Raw genomic sequence first — 15513 nt, forward strand, 5'->3', positions numbered from 1 at the left:
AACAACTGATATCCTGACACTTTCCTGAATCATGTTGGCCCTCATAAGAATGAAGTTAAACTTGTAAACATTACATAAGCTCGTATGAATGGAAAACCGCCCCATTGTTCTTTAATGAAACCTTGACAAGATATATAGATGCTTTCGAATGCAAATGTGTAAAATGGATCACTCAGCACATGTGATTTAGAGATGTAAGCCATTGTGAGCAGTGTGTGTGTGTGTGTGTGTGTGTGTGTGTGTGGATGTTTGTGGAGGATGAGGAGGAGTATAACCCGTGGGAAAGGTATCACTTTCTTCTCTGGCTTAGTAAGGCAGGTAGAAATTAGGGCAAACCTCACTCTCCACCTCCCAAACACCCCACCCCCACTGCCCCGTAAAAGTACAGCTTTCTCTAGTCAAGAAGGGGGCTGAAATATAACTTTACTAATGCTTGACAGAAGCACGTATAACATTATATTAAAAATCACAAATGAATTGAATATTTTTTTAAAGGGAACAGCGCTGCTTTTAAAGTGAAATCTGTCTGTCATTGATGGAAATCAAAGAAAAAAAGAAAAAGAAATCACTCGACTGCTCTAGTCACTGATTAACTATAGCTTGAATAAAGATAAATCTATAGTTAATGCATATACAGTTTATAGTTTATATGAAGATTGTTTTAAGTTCACTTAAATTAAGTTAAATTTCTCAGAGCCTATTAAATGATAAAAACAATGTCTTTCAATTTTACTGTAATGTTGAATGACTACAATTAATAGCTATAATTAAGGGAAAATGCATTTAATAAAGACACCAATATTGGTAGTAGCCTATCATTGATACTGGTCTTCATTAATGAGGCTACTTAGTAAAAATAAACACATATTTAAAATACACAATCTTGGAGATTCAGTTTGAAATTATGACAATATAAATATATTAATATGCAATTAATCACAATTAATTACAGAAAATGCGTGATTCGTTTTTTTAATCAGTTGACAGACAGCACTACCGTTGAACTTTTATGCATCTTGGTGTTGGTATGTTAGTTCATTTTAATGCTGAATATGCATTTCAATTTCATTTGTAATTTTATAGGCCCCCCAGAAAGAGATTGGACGGCCCACACCTCTTGGACCCCTTCAAATTTTCAAATTCGATAATCCGGCCCTCAAATGAAACTAATTGAATAGCCCTCTTCTATACGTATACAGATCTCATGAAAGTCAGCAAAGTCCATTTCTTTCTTAATATTTCACTTTTCACAGTTGTGATTGTAAATCAAAAGTCTGATTAATATGAATAGGAAACAACGTTCCCAGTAGCACTTGATAAAATCTTGCAAATCTATAGCTTTTGGGGTGCCTGTTAGCGAGAGGAATGTTAGGCATTTAACCTTTGACCCTATTGTTGCCCCTAATCACAATAAGTGACTTGGAGAGCTGTATCTGGTCAATGTTAGAGAATGAGTTTGGACATGACCTTTTAAAAAGAAGACGAAATGACTCCTTCACTCTTAAAAATTAAGGTTCTTTATTTGTGTCCATTGTTCCTTGAAGAACTTTTAACATCCACGGAACTCTTCCATTGCATAAAAGGTCCTTTATAGTGGAAAAGGTTCTAAAGATGAAATAAAAACAGTTTTCTAAGAACTGTTTACTGAAAGTTTTTTTTAGGGAACCAAAATGGGTCTTCTGTGGCATCACTGTGAAAAACTTCTTGGGACCTTTATTTTTAAGATTGTTGAGTGATTTTTTTACAACTGCAATTTTCTATAGAATATTTACAGAATAATAAGTCAATATATATGAATATATATTTTAGTTATAGTTTAGTAGTAATTTATCATGCAAATCCACAATCCAACAATTTTTTTTTCTCCATTTTATAGTCAGCTTACACACTCAGTTAACGCTCAATTTGACCTGGTCTGTGCTACATTCTTGGTCACACCTCCATGTCCTTTGCCGAAGAGTTTCCTGCCATTTGATTCAGAGTGTTTTATCAGTAGGCCAGTTCTATTTTAGCTTATGGGAGACTTGAATGGGAGGATGTGAGATGTTAAATCATTTCAGAAAAGAATAACCCTGAATTAAGCAGTTGTCTTGCTTTGAAGGTGCATTCATTCGCATATAACAGCCAACTGCTGTGTTGCACAGTACACGCTATTTAATTGTCATTAAGATTTATGCTCTGTTTCTCAGATTTTATAACCACGTTCCCAGGGAATGTAGGGATTGCATGGGTTTTAATCATCCTCAGACTCATTGTGGTGATTTATTGTGCATGTGGTATAAGAAGCTCACACTTCTCTATCAATATCAACAGCAATAACTTTAGAATGTTGTTATTGTACATGGGTTTGTAATGGAACATTTTAGACGGACCAGCCACATGACTCATGTGGTCATAGGACAGATTTGCCATGCTTTTTGGAAAAAAAATTTTTTTTTAAATTAATATATGTATTTTTCATTTTTACATTTTGCAAGCATGTGGTATAAGAAGCTCACACTTCTCAATCAATATCAACAGCAATAACTTTAGAATGTTGTTATTGTACATGGGTTTGTAATGGAACATTTTAGACGGACCAGCCACATGACTCATGTGGTCATAGGACAGATTTGCCATGCTTTTTGGAAAAAAATTTTTTTTTTAAATTAATATATGTATTTTTCATTTTTACATTTTGCAATTGTTTTGTAAAAACCATATATATATATATATTTAAAACTTTCTAATAATATATGTATTTAAAATCATCACCATCATTGTAATATCTATCAATACAGCCTGCCTTTACCAATTATATTACGTTACGTAAGTAATTAATTAAGGTTTTGGTATGTACTCTTAACTCACTGAAAAACAGGAGGAGATGAGCAAAGACACGCCAAGCCTCTCTAAAACAAAACAGATGTTTCAATTTTAGAAGTAATCTTCCCCTAAACACTCTTCCACCCCAATCTAAAGGAATTTAGCATTTAATAAACTTCTGTATCTGCTGGCTACCAGGGAACCATCTCGATACAGTGCACTTCAAAGGTCTGAAATCTTGCCAGTTCCAAAAATGCTGATTTTTTAAGAATTAATCAAAATAAAGACAGCTGTGGTCAGGTCTTGAACCTTTAGACATTCTTGCCATGACTTTAATTTGGACCTTTAGGCTTCCTGTCAGACTTCCTACAGACAGCTTAGAAACTCTAGTGGAAACAGGAATTAGTTGTGTTTTATGATAAGAGCGTTTGAGGAGGAGGGTGTGATAATGACGCTAATGAAGAATTTGTAAACATTTTGAAGGATTCTGGAAATGCAGATTGCAATATCATACCATTTTCGACATTATCATTACCAAAATGAGAGCTCTTCTTAGGGAGCACTTGTAATTAGTTGTGCATAATGTTTTAATTGGGTTGCATAAACGAATAAAATATTAAGATAGATGGTTAACACTCTTAAACCCAATGAGTTCAGTATTTTTCTTTTATTTCTTCAGATAAACATTCTAAAGATGTGCCAAATCTGCTCTTTTCTTCTATTGAGCAACGTCCCCTGTCACATTTATATAGAGCTCTAGCTGAAATTCATCTCTCCTCTAGGAAGAACAATATGGTTGACCTTATCTTTCAATCAATGGAAAGACTGAACTTATTCCACTTCTCTCAATCCAGCCTGGGCTTGTTGTATTTTCTTACGTCCATTAGTACTGTGATGGAGCTGACTCACATTGGTTTGTTGATTGTAGGCAATTTGTGTTACTGTCCCACTGCTACAATGTAATCATAAGGTTCTATTATATGTAGGGATCAACCACTTAAGTTGTTTTTTTTTGTCTGCGAAAGTCAGTGTACAGAGGAAAGAAAGAGAAGAAGAGAGCATAACCGTAAAAAACAGAATAGAGCACTAAAGTACCTTCAAAACATTGAAAATAAGACAAAGGGCCACCCTATGATGTCATCCTGCTTTCCTTCTGTTTCATTCTCTTACCGTGTGATTGATATAGCAGACTTCCCCTCTCACCCGTGAAATAACTTCCTTTGAGCATGTTTTGGAGACTTAAACCTAATGTATTTTCACATATCTAACAGATGTGAACAACTAATCAGCATTATTTGCAGCAGACTGTGTTGAGAAGCCAAGCACTGATAGAAACCCGATCTCTTAAAATTCGTTGAAGCACAAAGTCAGAGAGCTGAATGCCAAACAAAGATCAGGTGACACACTGGGTCTTATGTCACTGTTGACCAATGTAATACTTTGGAAGAAATCCCATCAAAATGAAAGCCACCTGGGAGAGAAATCTTCCTGGGTTGTTCTTGTTTCTCTGAATACAGTGAAACAGCAAAAGTTCAATGTAAAATTGGTCATTTACTCACTCGCTTCTGTGAAACAAATGTCTTAGTTTTTTGGTCCATACAATGAAATCAATGTTATTTTGAACACCACCAACTTCATTGTATGAACTAAAACAGTTGAGACTTTAATTAAAACATTTTTGGTTCCACAGAAATAGAACTCATTTTTGAAAAGTCAAACGATGTCAGAATTTTCATTTTTTTGGTGAAAGGCAAAGAATATACACAATATATAAAGAAGTGAGACACAAAAATGCTCATAAACATTTTAATTGTCCTCTTTTTCAGAATTTGATGGCCACACGTCCACTGTAAGATACCAAACCAAAACCCCTGGATTCAGTTCCAAATCTGTTATCAACAATGGCAACAGAACAATGGCAGTAAGTGTGACCACATTCACTACATTTCCAATTGCATAAATTATCTTGAAGCAAATGCTAACTGAGCTTGTTTTAGTAAAGGATTAAGCTTTACACTAGACCTGCGATAACATTTCTGTATCATTCAAGGTCCAATTTTAAAAGCCCAGACAGAATTCATATTGTTTACAGAAAGAAATCACATTGTTAATTTCAATCGGCAAGTTCTTGATATTAGCTACTGAGTTAAATTCTATCATTTTAAGTTTTTTTTCACTGATAGCAATATTAAAATCAAGTCAGAAAAGCCATCCATGAATAGTTATTTGTTGGATTGATTGCAAAGTCCACAATCCCTTGACAATGACACTCTGTGTGGCTGCACCCTGCAAACACAATGATAATATTGTTTACAGAAAGAAATCACATTGTTAATTTCAATCGGCAAGTTCTTGATATTAGCTACTGAGTTAAATTCTATCATTTTAAGTTGTTTTACACTGATAGCAATATTAAAATCAAGTCAGAAAAGCCATCCATGAATAGTTATTTGTTGGATTGATTGCAAAGTCCACAATCTCTTGACAATGACACTCTGTGTGGCTGCACCCTGCAAACACAATGATGTGGTATTTTGCGTTCTCCTGTGGGAGCTGTGTTTAGAAAGTGAAGTGCAGTACTAGCAAGCTGCGGAATTGAGCTCAGAGCCCAATGTGCATCCGAAACATTCCTAACCCAAGACCTCATGAGCCAAATGGTGGGCCGGAGGCCACGTTACCCCTTCTGTGTGATAGCAGTGAGCCTGCAAGAGCAGTTAGCATGTGCTTAATCACTCATATCAGACACAAAATGTTTCTTTTTGAATAATTGTTATATTCATATAACTCCCTTTTACTCAGACGCCTCGACTGTCTCAGTACGCGGGAGAATTTTCCTCTCGCTCTGCAGTAGAAATGGGCACTCGGCACAGAATCAGCCATGGCGTGCCTATGCCCGCTGTAGTGGGCCGCCCGTACATGTACCATGATGATGCACATCTGAGTGGCTCTTACAACCAGATGCAAACATTGGAATCAAGGACGCTGAGTCGGGCTGAACAGGAGGCAGCAGCAATGGCCGGACTCACGTTACAACGGCAGTCATCTCCTGTGGGGAACTGGGTGGCATCCTATGGCCACAGTTCTTCGCCCAATGGGGTGCAAAGACAGCGTACCCTCAGTGGGACCCTGGCGCGAGAAGGTTACAATACAGGATGGAGGGAGGCAGAGTTGGCTAATCAATATTCATTTAAAGGCCCTTCCCACCGAACCATCAGCCGCATAAATAATCGTCAGGTGCAGCAGCAACAGCAACAAAGGCTGAGCAGTAGCTCAATGCAGTGGCAGCAGATGTCCACTGGGGCCACCAGTATAATGGGTGCTGGGCATTACCAGGGCACCATGAAGAGAGCGGGGTCTGTGCATAGTATGAAGAGTGTCGGTCGTGGTGTGGACGTTTATGACGGATTGGCCGATGGAACCACAGATGCTCTTGGCGGGTAATGTAAAATTATTTTTTAATTGATCAGCTTATTGCCACAGTCATTTCCTAAGATTTGACACATTTAGTCATGTTCTCATGCCATGCCTATATAATTCAAGCCTGTGTAGATATACAACGTAGAAGCATTTAATACAATGCAATATGCATGATGAGAACTTTTGCTTTAAATGCATGATGATACATCATCAATTATTTGCACATCTTAAACACACATTACCATTCAAAATTTGATTTGATTTAAAAAAGTAATATTGTAAAATATTATTACATTTTAAAATTACGTTTTTAATTTTTGTATATTATTTTAAAATGTAGTTAATTCCTGTGATGGCAACGCTGAAATTTCAGCAGCCGTTACTCCAGTCTTCAGTGTCACATAATCCTTCAGAAATCATTAATATGCTGATTTGGTGCTCAAGATACATTACACTCTTAAAAATAAAGGTTCTTTATTGGCATCAATTGATCCACAAAGAACCTTTACCATCCACGGAATCTTTTCATTCCACAAAAGGTTCTTTACAGTGGAAAAGGGTACTTTAGACTATTAAAATGTTCTTCACACTAAGAAAAAAAGTTTCTTTTAAGAACTGTTCACTGAAAGGTTCTTTGGGGAACCAAAACTGGTTCTTCTATGACATTGCTGTGAAAACCCCCTTTTTGGAACATTTATTTTTAAGAGTGTATTATCAAGTTGAAACAGTTGTGCTACTTAATATTTTTGTGGAACCTATGAAACATTATTTCAGGACTCTTTGATGAATAGAACGTTCATAAGAACAGCGTTTATTTGAAGATGGTAATATGTAACAATCCAAAAGTCATTAATGTCAATTTTAATCAATTTGAACCTTTGAATTAAAATGTATTCAATTATGCTTTAAAAATTATGACTCGCAAATTAAATATTTTTATTCCATAAAATAACATTTCATGTGTAATCTATTTCAAGTATATTCGATTTTTATATTATATAATTATAACACTTTCCTTTTTGTTTTTGTGTGAATGAACAGAATCCATAACCTGGACATGACTACAGCAATCAGTTACATCTCTTCCACTGATGTTGCCATGCAAATGTTGGGAGCAGCCTATATACAGCATCAATGTTACCATAGCAATGAAGCCAAGACCATGGTAAAAAATATATACAGAGTTCTGGCATGAAACTCTAGATAGCGCAGTCCGATAGGTCTAACTCAATCTGACCTAATGACATCATTATCACATGGCTCAGCTGATTGGTTCTCTCCTGTATCGGTAGCCAATGAGCTCGCTGCTCAACATTCAAATATATGACTAGTGCTTGCCGTAGCAGTTGCAGCTTGCTTCAGAAACCCTCCACGTTCCCCAGCTCCACCTGTATAGATCTGCTATGAGGTGATTCATGTATGCTATATTGGGGTTATTTCATGTATGCTATATTTGCAGCAGCAATATTTCTTACATGCTCACAGCAGCATGTTGTGGATGTATTGGCAGTAGCAAGTCTCGGTAATTGCTCTGCCGTAGCAGATCTATTCCGCCAAGACCAAATACATTAACATTGTTATGTACATTTCCATGCCAGTCCCTCCGAGAGTTGTCATGACAGAAATATAATTATATATTTATCAGATCAGCAATATACATTTGGAACAAAGGACACTATGGAAATAACACATACTGTACTATGCAAGAACTAAGGAAATTCAAACAGAGATCCAATTTTACCTTTATATTTCACACTAGTCAGTAAACCTCATGCTCTTATTAATGTCCTTGTAAAATATATTTAATATTGGTATGATTTTTCCAAATAACCACTAATATTCGATTTTTTTAACTTCAAAACATTTCACATTTCAGTCGAAATCAACAACAAAATTAGATATTTTTGTAATTTTGTGATCGGTTAAGATGTCATATTTTCCATTACCTTGGGGTCCATCCTGGGCAGACAGCAATTTGCTTACTTTGTATACGCCGACTTTCAGTCCAGGGCAGCAACAGAGCTCTGTTTGGACAGGATTAGAGGGCGTACACACAGGATGTGTTCTTCCTTTCAAAAACAGCTAGATGAAGTGCATCCGACAGGAACAGAATGCTGGGTCTAGTGACATGTTTTAAAAAGTTGAACTCTTATGAACTTCACAATCCGTCTTATAAACTCAAAGCTCATGTGAGATGCTGAAGAAACAGGCAGCAGCGACCAAAGGCTGATGCCTAAGTACAAAAACCAGCTGTGTAAAAAATAGCGCAGAGGGAATCCTCCTCAAGTGGTTGGTTGCTTTCTCTGTTGAGTGGTCAATAGACAAAATGACCAAAATTCCTTTTAGAATCTTTAAAAGTAAACCATGTTCCAGGGAAGAAATTAAGTCAAAGAGGCAACTCTACAATTGGTTAAACAAATCTAGTTGTCAGCAAAATATATATTTGCATAATTAATGGAGCATGGCACTGCTCAAGGCTAAGCTGCTTTTTCTTTGCTATTGTTATGTTATACTCAAGCCAGATGGAGAGAATACCTTCACCCTGCCCTTAATCTTTATCCTGGACATCAGGGGGCAGAACATTCCGCCTGAGAGCAAATCATAGCAAAACATAGACAGATGTCTGAGCAGGTTGCCATGTTGGGCTGAAAAAATGTTCAGGAGATTAACCTTTTGATTTTTGTCTATAAAGTTTGAAGCACAAAAATGGGATTTAGATATAGTACATGGGATCACTTAGGAATCAGGATGAGCAATAAAATGATTAACAAAAATTATTTCTCACAGAACTAAACTAGATGTTTTTCTTGTTGCACAGGTGCGCAGTTTGAAGGGCATCTCAGCATTAGTACAGCTGTTTAGCAGTGAGAACCAAGAGGTTCAGCGCTATGCGACAGGTGCTACACGCAACCTCATCTACGAGAATATGGACAACAAGACAGCACTTATCGAAGCCGGTGGCATTAGCAAACTAATTAGTGCTTTAAGAGAACCCGACGATGAACTACAAAAAAATATCACAGGTATGTTTGTGTGAGTTTTGTTTTTCAGCACAAGGTACATTTTTGGACTGTGAACTTCACTTTGCAAATACAAAGTGGCACTCGGTTATTGATTCAGAACAAAAGTCCACCTGCATCAATTGGGTGATCCAACTTGGAGCAGAATTGTCAGTGCAGACAGGTGGAGAGTTAAGAGCAGCGAGTGTATTTGGAGAAACAAAGAGAGAGCAGAAAAGAAAAAAGTGGTCTGGCTGTTTCCTGGAATCACTCCAAGTCTCAGAAGCAGTGGGAAGTAGACTCCCAGAGGCCTTTGTGCTTTGTGAGCTCTGCTGTCACCCCCACCCCCTCACGCACCAACACTCACTTAGTAAACAATCTTTGACATTCTTTCCTGCTGGACTCAGGGTTGCCAGGTCTCTTAGTGACGTTTTATGATCTGTACTCTTATCTGTGTTGGCTTTAAACCTCACAAGACACTAGCAGCTTAGCGTTCCGTCTAGTAAACATCCCCATACTAAACAACGTTCGAGAACTTGGACAATAAATGTAAAAAATAAATATTTTTTATACATATTAATCAGACATTAACATATGTTTCTACTAGATTACTACTTATAATATGTGTAGTAGTTCTCAATTATGCATTTTTTGCAACATTTGAATTTTAATGCTCGACTAGTTTTCAATGACTGGGCAGTCACACTGTATGTTAATATATTTATCCCTGCAATGTCAGTTCATCAGCTATTTTCATAATGAAATGAATAAACGTGTTTTACATTTTGAACATAACTTTATTTATTTAATAATACAATTTATCAAAAAAAAAAATTATTACATAAATCCATTTAGTTTTATGAATGAATTATTTAGTCTTAATGGCAGAAATCCATATGATTTTTTCTTATTTTTACAAACCACATGGTTTAGGTGGTAAAATTGGATTAAAGTAATTTTTTGGGATGCAACACATATGTATGTTCATACAAAGTGTGCTGTAGTGGAAGGTCAGATTACAAAAAAACAGTGATATAACTAAAATGTAATAGGTTATTAGCTGTTACAGTCCATTAGCATTTACAAATATATAGTATATTTACAAGCAAAAAGCTAAACCCATTAAAGAGGACTAAATAATGTAAATTATAAATGTCTTTGACAAATTTCTCTCTTTGTCTCTGTAGGCATTTTGTGGAACTTATCTTCTAAAGACAGTCTAAAGGAGAGGATGGCCAGAGAGGGTTTGTCTGAGCTGACGGAGAGAGTGCTGGTGCCTCTGTCTGGAAGAGGAGATGCTGGTGTCATTCAACAGAGTGCATCTGAGGCTGATATTTTCTACAACACCACAGGCTGCCTCAGGTACACACCTCACATTTACATACATGCATTTAAATGCATTTAAGTTCCAATACCTGCATGCACAATGAACTAGAGCATGGGGCAAAAATGTCAACGAATGTAGTAAAAAGCCCCAGATATTTAAATTGTGGGAGCATAAAATGTATCCGTAATGAATGCTTCATTATAACATTGAAAAAATAACATCATATAAAATTATAAACTGTATATTTCGGAATATATATATTTCATCCTGTTATTGTGTGTTATGTCAGGTACTTGTATATGTGTTACAATTGTACCTGAAATAAAGCAAATAAAAATAAGAGTTCATTTCTGATGCACAGACAAACTGTGCACACAATCAGTCACACGTTTTCATTGGTTAACAACCTTAAATATGAATGTTTATGGCTGGTTGTCACTGTTTGTAATATGCAAGTTTGTGAAAGACACCAGACAAAGAGTATACAACGTGTCAGATTTCCCACTGGAAAGATTTATAGCCACAATAAAGATTAACCTGCTATAAATATTTCAACACAAATGCATGAAAAAAAAAACATCTTGAGATGTTAACAACACCCCTTTTATACGCACTGAAGGAACCTGAGCTCGGTGAATGAAAGAACCAGGCAGCAGATGCGGGAAACTCGAGGGCTGGTAGACTCTCTAGTTGGATACATCGAAAACTCCCTACAGGAGGGAAAAGGAGAGGACAAGGTCAGACATGACAATCAACATTCAAAAGTAATGTGTTGGCCTTGAGCCAGTGCACAAACTGTGTCTTTGCCAAGTGTAAACCATTCTAGATCTAGTTCTCAGATGGCAATTAGAAAATGAATCTAATGAATCTGTAATCTACAACATCATTTCCAAAAGCATATGAAATCCTCATTCTGTAAATCTGCGCCTCTAGGGAGTAGAAAACTGTGTATGTGTCCTGCGCAACCTGTCGTACCAGCTGTACTCTGAGATCCCTTCTTCAGTTCAGATGCGTTTGGAAGGACCCACTCGAGCACAGGACACGCGACACAACGACCCCATCGGCTGCTTCACACCACAGAGCAAGAAAACAAAAGATGTCAGTCACTCTTCCGCAGTCTTCTACACAAATTTGATTGTATTAGCAATATTATTAGCCTTACTTGGGAAATTTTTCCCAAACCTAATCTGATATTTCATTAAAATCACAGTAAATTTATATAGGATATTTAATAGGATATTCTTTGAATACATATACTATACTATACTATATACAGTATAGTGTAAATGATAATACATATACTAACATTGAACAGTTTGGGGTTTTTGGTGAGAATTTTTTTAATGTTTTTGAAAGAAGTCACTTATGCTCATCAGGGCTAAATTCTATAGATTTCAAAATATAGTAAAAACAGTAATGTTTTCTATTTTAATATTTTTTGGAAAAATATTAATATGGTGGCAAAGCTCAATTTTCAGCAGCCATTACTCCAGTCTTCAATGTCACGTGATCTTTCAGAAATCATTCTAACATGTCTTATTATTATCAATGTTGAAAAGAGTTGTGCTGCTTAATATTTCTGTGGAAACCATCATACTTTTTTTTCAGAATTTCATTGATGAATAGATTCTTTTTTCAAAAACATCAACCTTTATTTGAAACTGTACATTATAAACGTCTTTACTTTAACTTTTGATCAATTTCATGCATCCTTGCTGGATAAAAGTATTAGTTTCTTTAAAAAAAAAAAAATCTTACTCACCCCAAAGCCTTTGAACAGTAGTGTAGTTGTCTCTCCAGTGCAATAGACAGAGGTATTATACTTCATATCTGCAGTCTGTCACTAATGAGTTTATAATGTGTCCCATTAGAGGAATCAAGACCTGACCACCTTCTCTGAAGTGGCACGAGTCCCTAAAGGAGCAGAGTGGCTGTGGCACCCTAAGATAGTCGCTCTATACAACCGCATCCTGCAGAGCTCTGAAACAAACACAGCCACCCGCGAGGCAGCGGCAGGAGCCCTGCAGAACATCACAGCGGGCGACAGCAGGGTGAGACACCAGATCTGACACTGAACTTTTCACAACTGAATTCCATTACTCATATTTAATCTAATTTGTGAGACGTAATCATATGTTATGTCATAATCTTAATTGTAGTTGAATGTGTCACTTTTAGCACTGATTGTAATGTTCAGTGTGTTCTTAAACTCTCCTACGTATTCTGTCTGCATGTTTTTCCCACAGAATTTTTCCATTTCGAAATCTCTGTGAAATCCCCCATTTGGAGCCTTTATTTTTAAGAGTGCATGTGTCTTTGTGTTTTATCTGGCTGACAGTATAGCTAATTATTCTCTGTCTCTCTTGTTTTCCTTCTCTCACCATTTTCCTGTGTTCTCTGTTAGTGGGCCTCTGTGTTGAGTCGTGTGGCGCTGGAGCAGGAGCGGATGTTGCCGGTGATTCTCGACCTGTTGCGAAGCCCCACAGATGCCGAGCTCCGTTCTCTCACGGGTCTGCTGAGGAACCTCTCCCGACACTGCAAAAACAAAGCTGATATGGGTTAGTGAATGAGCTCTCTGTCTTTAATTACAACTTAATGTGTAAAACATCCCAGCCAAGATTTCAACATTCTGGCAAAGAAAATGTCTAGATCAGTAAAAACCTACATGAAGTTTTGCGCAAGACCTACATGAAGTTTTGCGCAAGGCAATAACTACGAAAAAGCTTCTGACAATCTACAGTATATTTTTCTTCTCACTCGCCAAGAGTGCGCCGGTCCCCCTCGTAGTATTAAATGGATTTCTTACACATTGTTTTTACTCCCACACATTCTTTTCAGCTCCCATCAGACTCATACTTGTATCATTCCCAGTATCCGCTACCGCCCGTTTATCTCCACCGTGACCTCAGTTCTCTGCTTCACTGTAATCCACCCCCGCTGGGCCACAGGGCACCTCCTTCTTCACACTACACATATATCATTCACTCTTCTTGTTTGTGTAATTCCATCTAAATGTGTTATTGCTTCCTATCCTTAGCTACCAAGGTGGTGAATATTCTGGTGAACAAACTCCCCAGTGATGGACATCAGAAAGAACCTTCTAGTGACGCGGTGGTCAACATTTGTGGGGTTCTCAACTACCTGGTTACAGGAAGCTCTCTAGCTGCGAGAGATATCACTTACTTTGATGGACTACCCAAGCTGGTCAGCATTAAGACATCTCATGACAACAGGTAAAAAAAAAAAACATTTTGAAAGAAATGAATGTGTTTATTCAGCAAGGGAGGATTGAATGGATCAAACATGAGAGTAAATACGTTTTTAATGTTACTAAAATGTTTTATTTCAAATTAATGCAGTGTATGTAAACTTTCTATTCCTCAAAGAGTCCTGGGGAAAAAAATGAAACAAGCAAGACGTACTTATATTTGAAGCTGATAATAACTGGTTACATATGCTCTTTTTTTCCTCCTTCTCCATGTCACAAATGTGAATATTTTCATTTGTGAGTAAAATCTGACCGAATCTGACCAAAACAAGGTCAAAATTGTGTATAAATTGCAAATTTACTGTGATGGAGTTGAAATAATGTGGCATTTTAGGATTACACTTAACAATAAATAACTAATTTAATAATGCTTTACTTAAAACCCTTATGTATAATGCGTTATAAAGTTATTCATAATGAATGTTATAATGCATTTTAACACCTTATAAATAATTGTAACCAAAGTTAAAATGCATTATTGTTGTTTGTCATGTGTTTCAATGCATTATACTTTCTAAAAGTGTGTTCAATGAATAGATAAGTATTATAATGTATCATAACTGTGGTTACAATTATTCATGAGACCGTACAATGCATTATAAGGTGCATTACAAGGCATAATTACTGCATTAAACAAACTTTCATAATGCGTTATACATAAGGGCTTTTAGTAAAGTGTTACCAAACGTTGTAATCAGATATTTAGGATTGAAGGTGCTAGTGTAAGAATTGTCATTTGAAAACCCATATTTGTAGTCCACTATTCAAAATATTGGTTCTTTTATGGTGCTTACAGTCCTGTTACTTTAAACCTGAAGTGAGAAAAAATATCATTTCTTTGAAGTTCAGCTGTAACCCAACTGATATGATAAGAAATCAGCAAGGTTTCTTGTCATTTTCAGGCATAAATCATACTCTAAATAATCCATTTATATTGGACCTCACCTACCATCTCTCATAGCACTACTGTTGTAATATAGACTATATGCTGTTGCATTATTTAGCTGTTTAATCAAGAGCACAATGTCCCAGCATTGCTTCTCATGTTTCTCCTTCTTATTCTGTCTCAGTCCTGGGAAACTAAAAGCCGCCAGGGCCGCCTCCACCGTTCTGTCCAACATGTTCCAGTACACCAAACTTCACAAAGATTACAAACAGGTGAGTCTTAGCGTAAAACCCAGCTAAAAGCACAAATGAATGTGTTACTGTTCAGAGTTGCAAGTAGTAGGTGTGTGGCAAAGGCCTCTTCTCTGTAATATGATATTATATGGATACCTTACTGTATACAGACTTTGCACTGATGGGTATTGTGTGCATTTGCTTACCAAGTATCAGCCTGCTTGGCCAATGGTCAGCTGTTTTATTATGGAAAGTCAATAAAAATGGGCAGTTACAGTGTGTGAATAGCTCAGTTAAGGATACTGTAAAACTGTTCAGATGCTCTCCTATGTGATATCAGCTCTCTCAGTCAGTTATATTATTGAGCTGGAAAAATATTTACCTATAACCCGTTACTGATTACCAGACAAGTCTTTTCTGTGTCTCCTGTTTTTACTGTTAAAATTACTTTTCTTTTCTCATGTCTTTAACTATATTGGAGCATATTTACACAAAATGAATTTACTGTGAACACACGCCAAAAACTGATGACAAAAGAAACTATTAACAAACTCAGATAAAGTCCCCCCCCCCCCCCC

General features: G+C 36.6%; 1 protein-coding gene across 1 annotated transcript in view; it reads left to right on the top strand.

Moving 5' to 3' along the window:
• Positions 1–4615: 4615 nt before the first annotated feature.
• pkp3b (plakophilin 3b) overlaps positions 4616–15513 on the top strand; it is a gene marked incomplete at its 5' end in the record, with an annotated part of 12849 nt that continues 1951 nt past the window's right edge. Inside the window, 11 exons of the mRNA XM_016241201.1 lie at positions 4616–4726; positions 5605–6242; positions 7264–7387; positions 9041–9245; positions 10409–10583; positions 11168–11285; positions 11482–11646; positions 12420–12599; positions 12953–13106; positions 13586–13781; positions 14887–14974. Of these exons, the coding sequence (XP_016096687.1) occupies positions 4616–4726; positions 5605–6242; positions 7264–7387; positions 9041–9245; positions 10409–10583; positions 11168–11285; positions 11482–11646; positions 12420–12599; positions 12953–13106; positions 13586–13781; positions 14887–14974 (2154 nt within the window). The remainder of the gene's footprint in view (positions 4727–5604; positions 6243–7263; positions 7388–9040; positions 9246–10408; positions 10584–11167; positions 11286–11481; positions 11647–12419; positions 12600–12952; positions 13107–13585; positions 13782–14886; positions 14975–15513) is intronic.

This window comes from Sinocyclocheilus grahami, unplaced genomic scaffold, assembly GCF_001515645.1.
Source record: "Sinocyclocheilus grahami isolate Dianchi unplaced genomic scaffold, SAMN03320097.WGS_v1.1 scaffold615.1, whole genome shotgun sequence".
Classification (NCBI taxonomy): domain Eukaryota; kingdom Metazoa; phylum Chordata; class Actinopteri; order Cypriniformes; family Cyprinidae; genus Sinocyclocheilus; species Sinocyclocheilus grahami.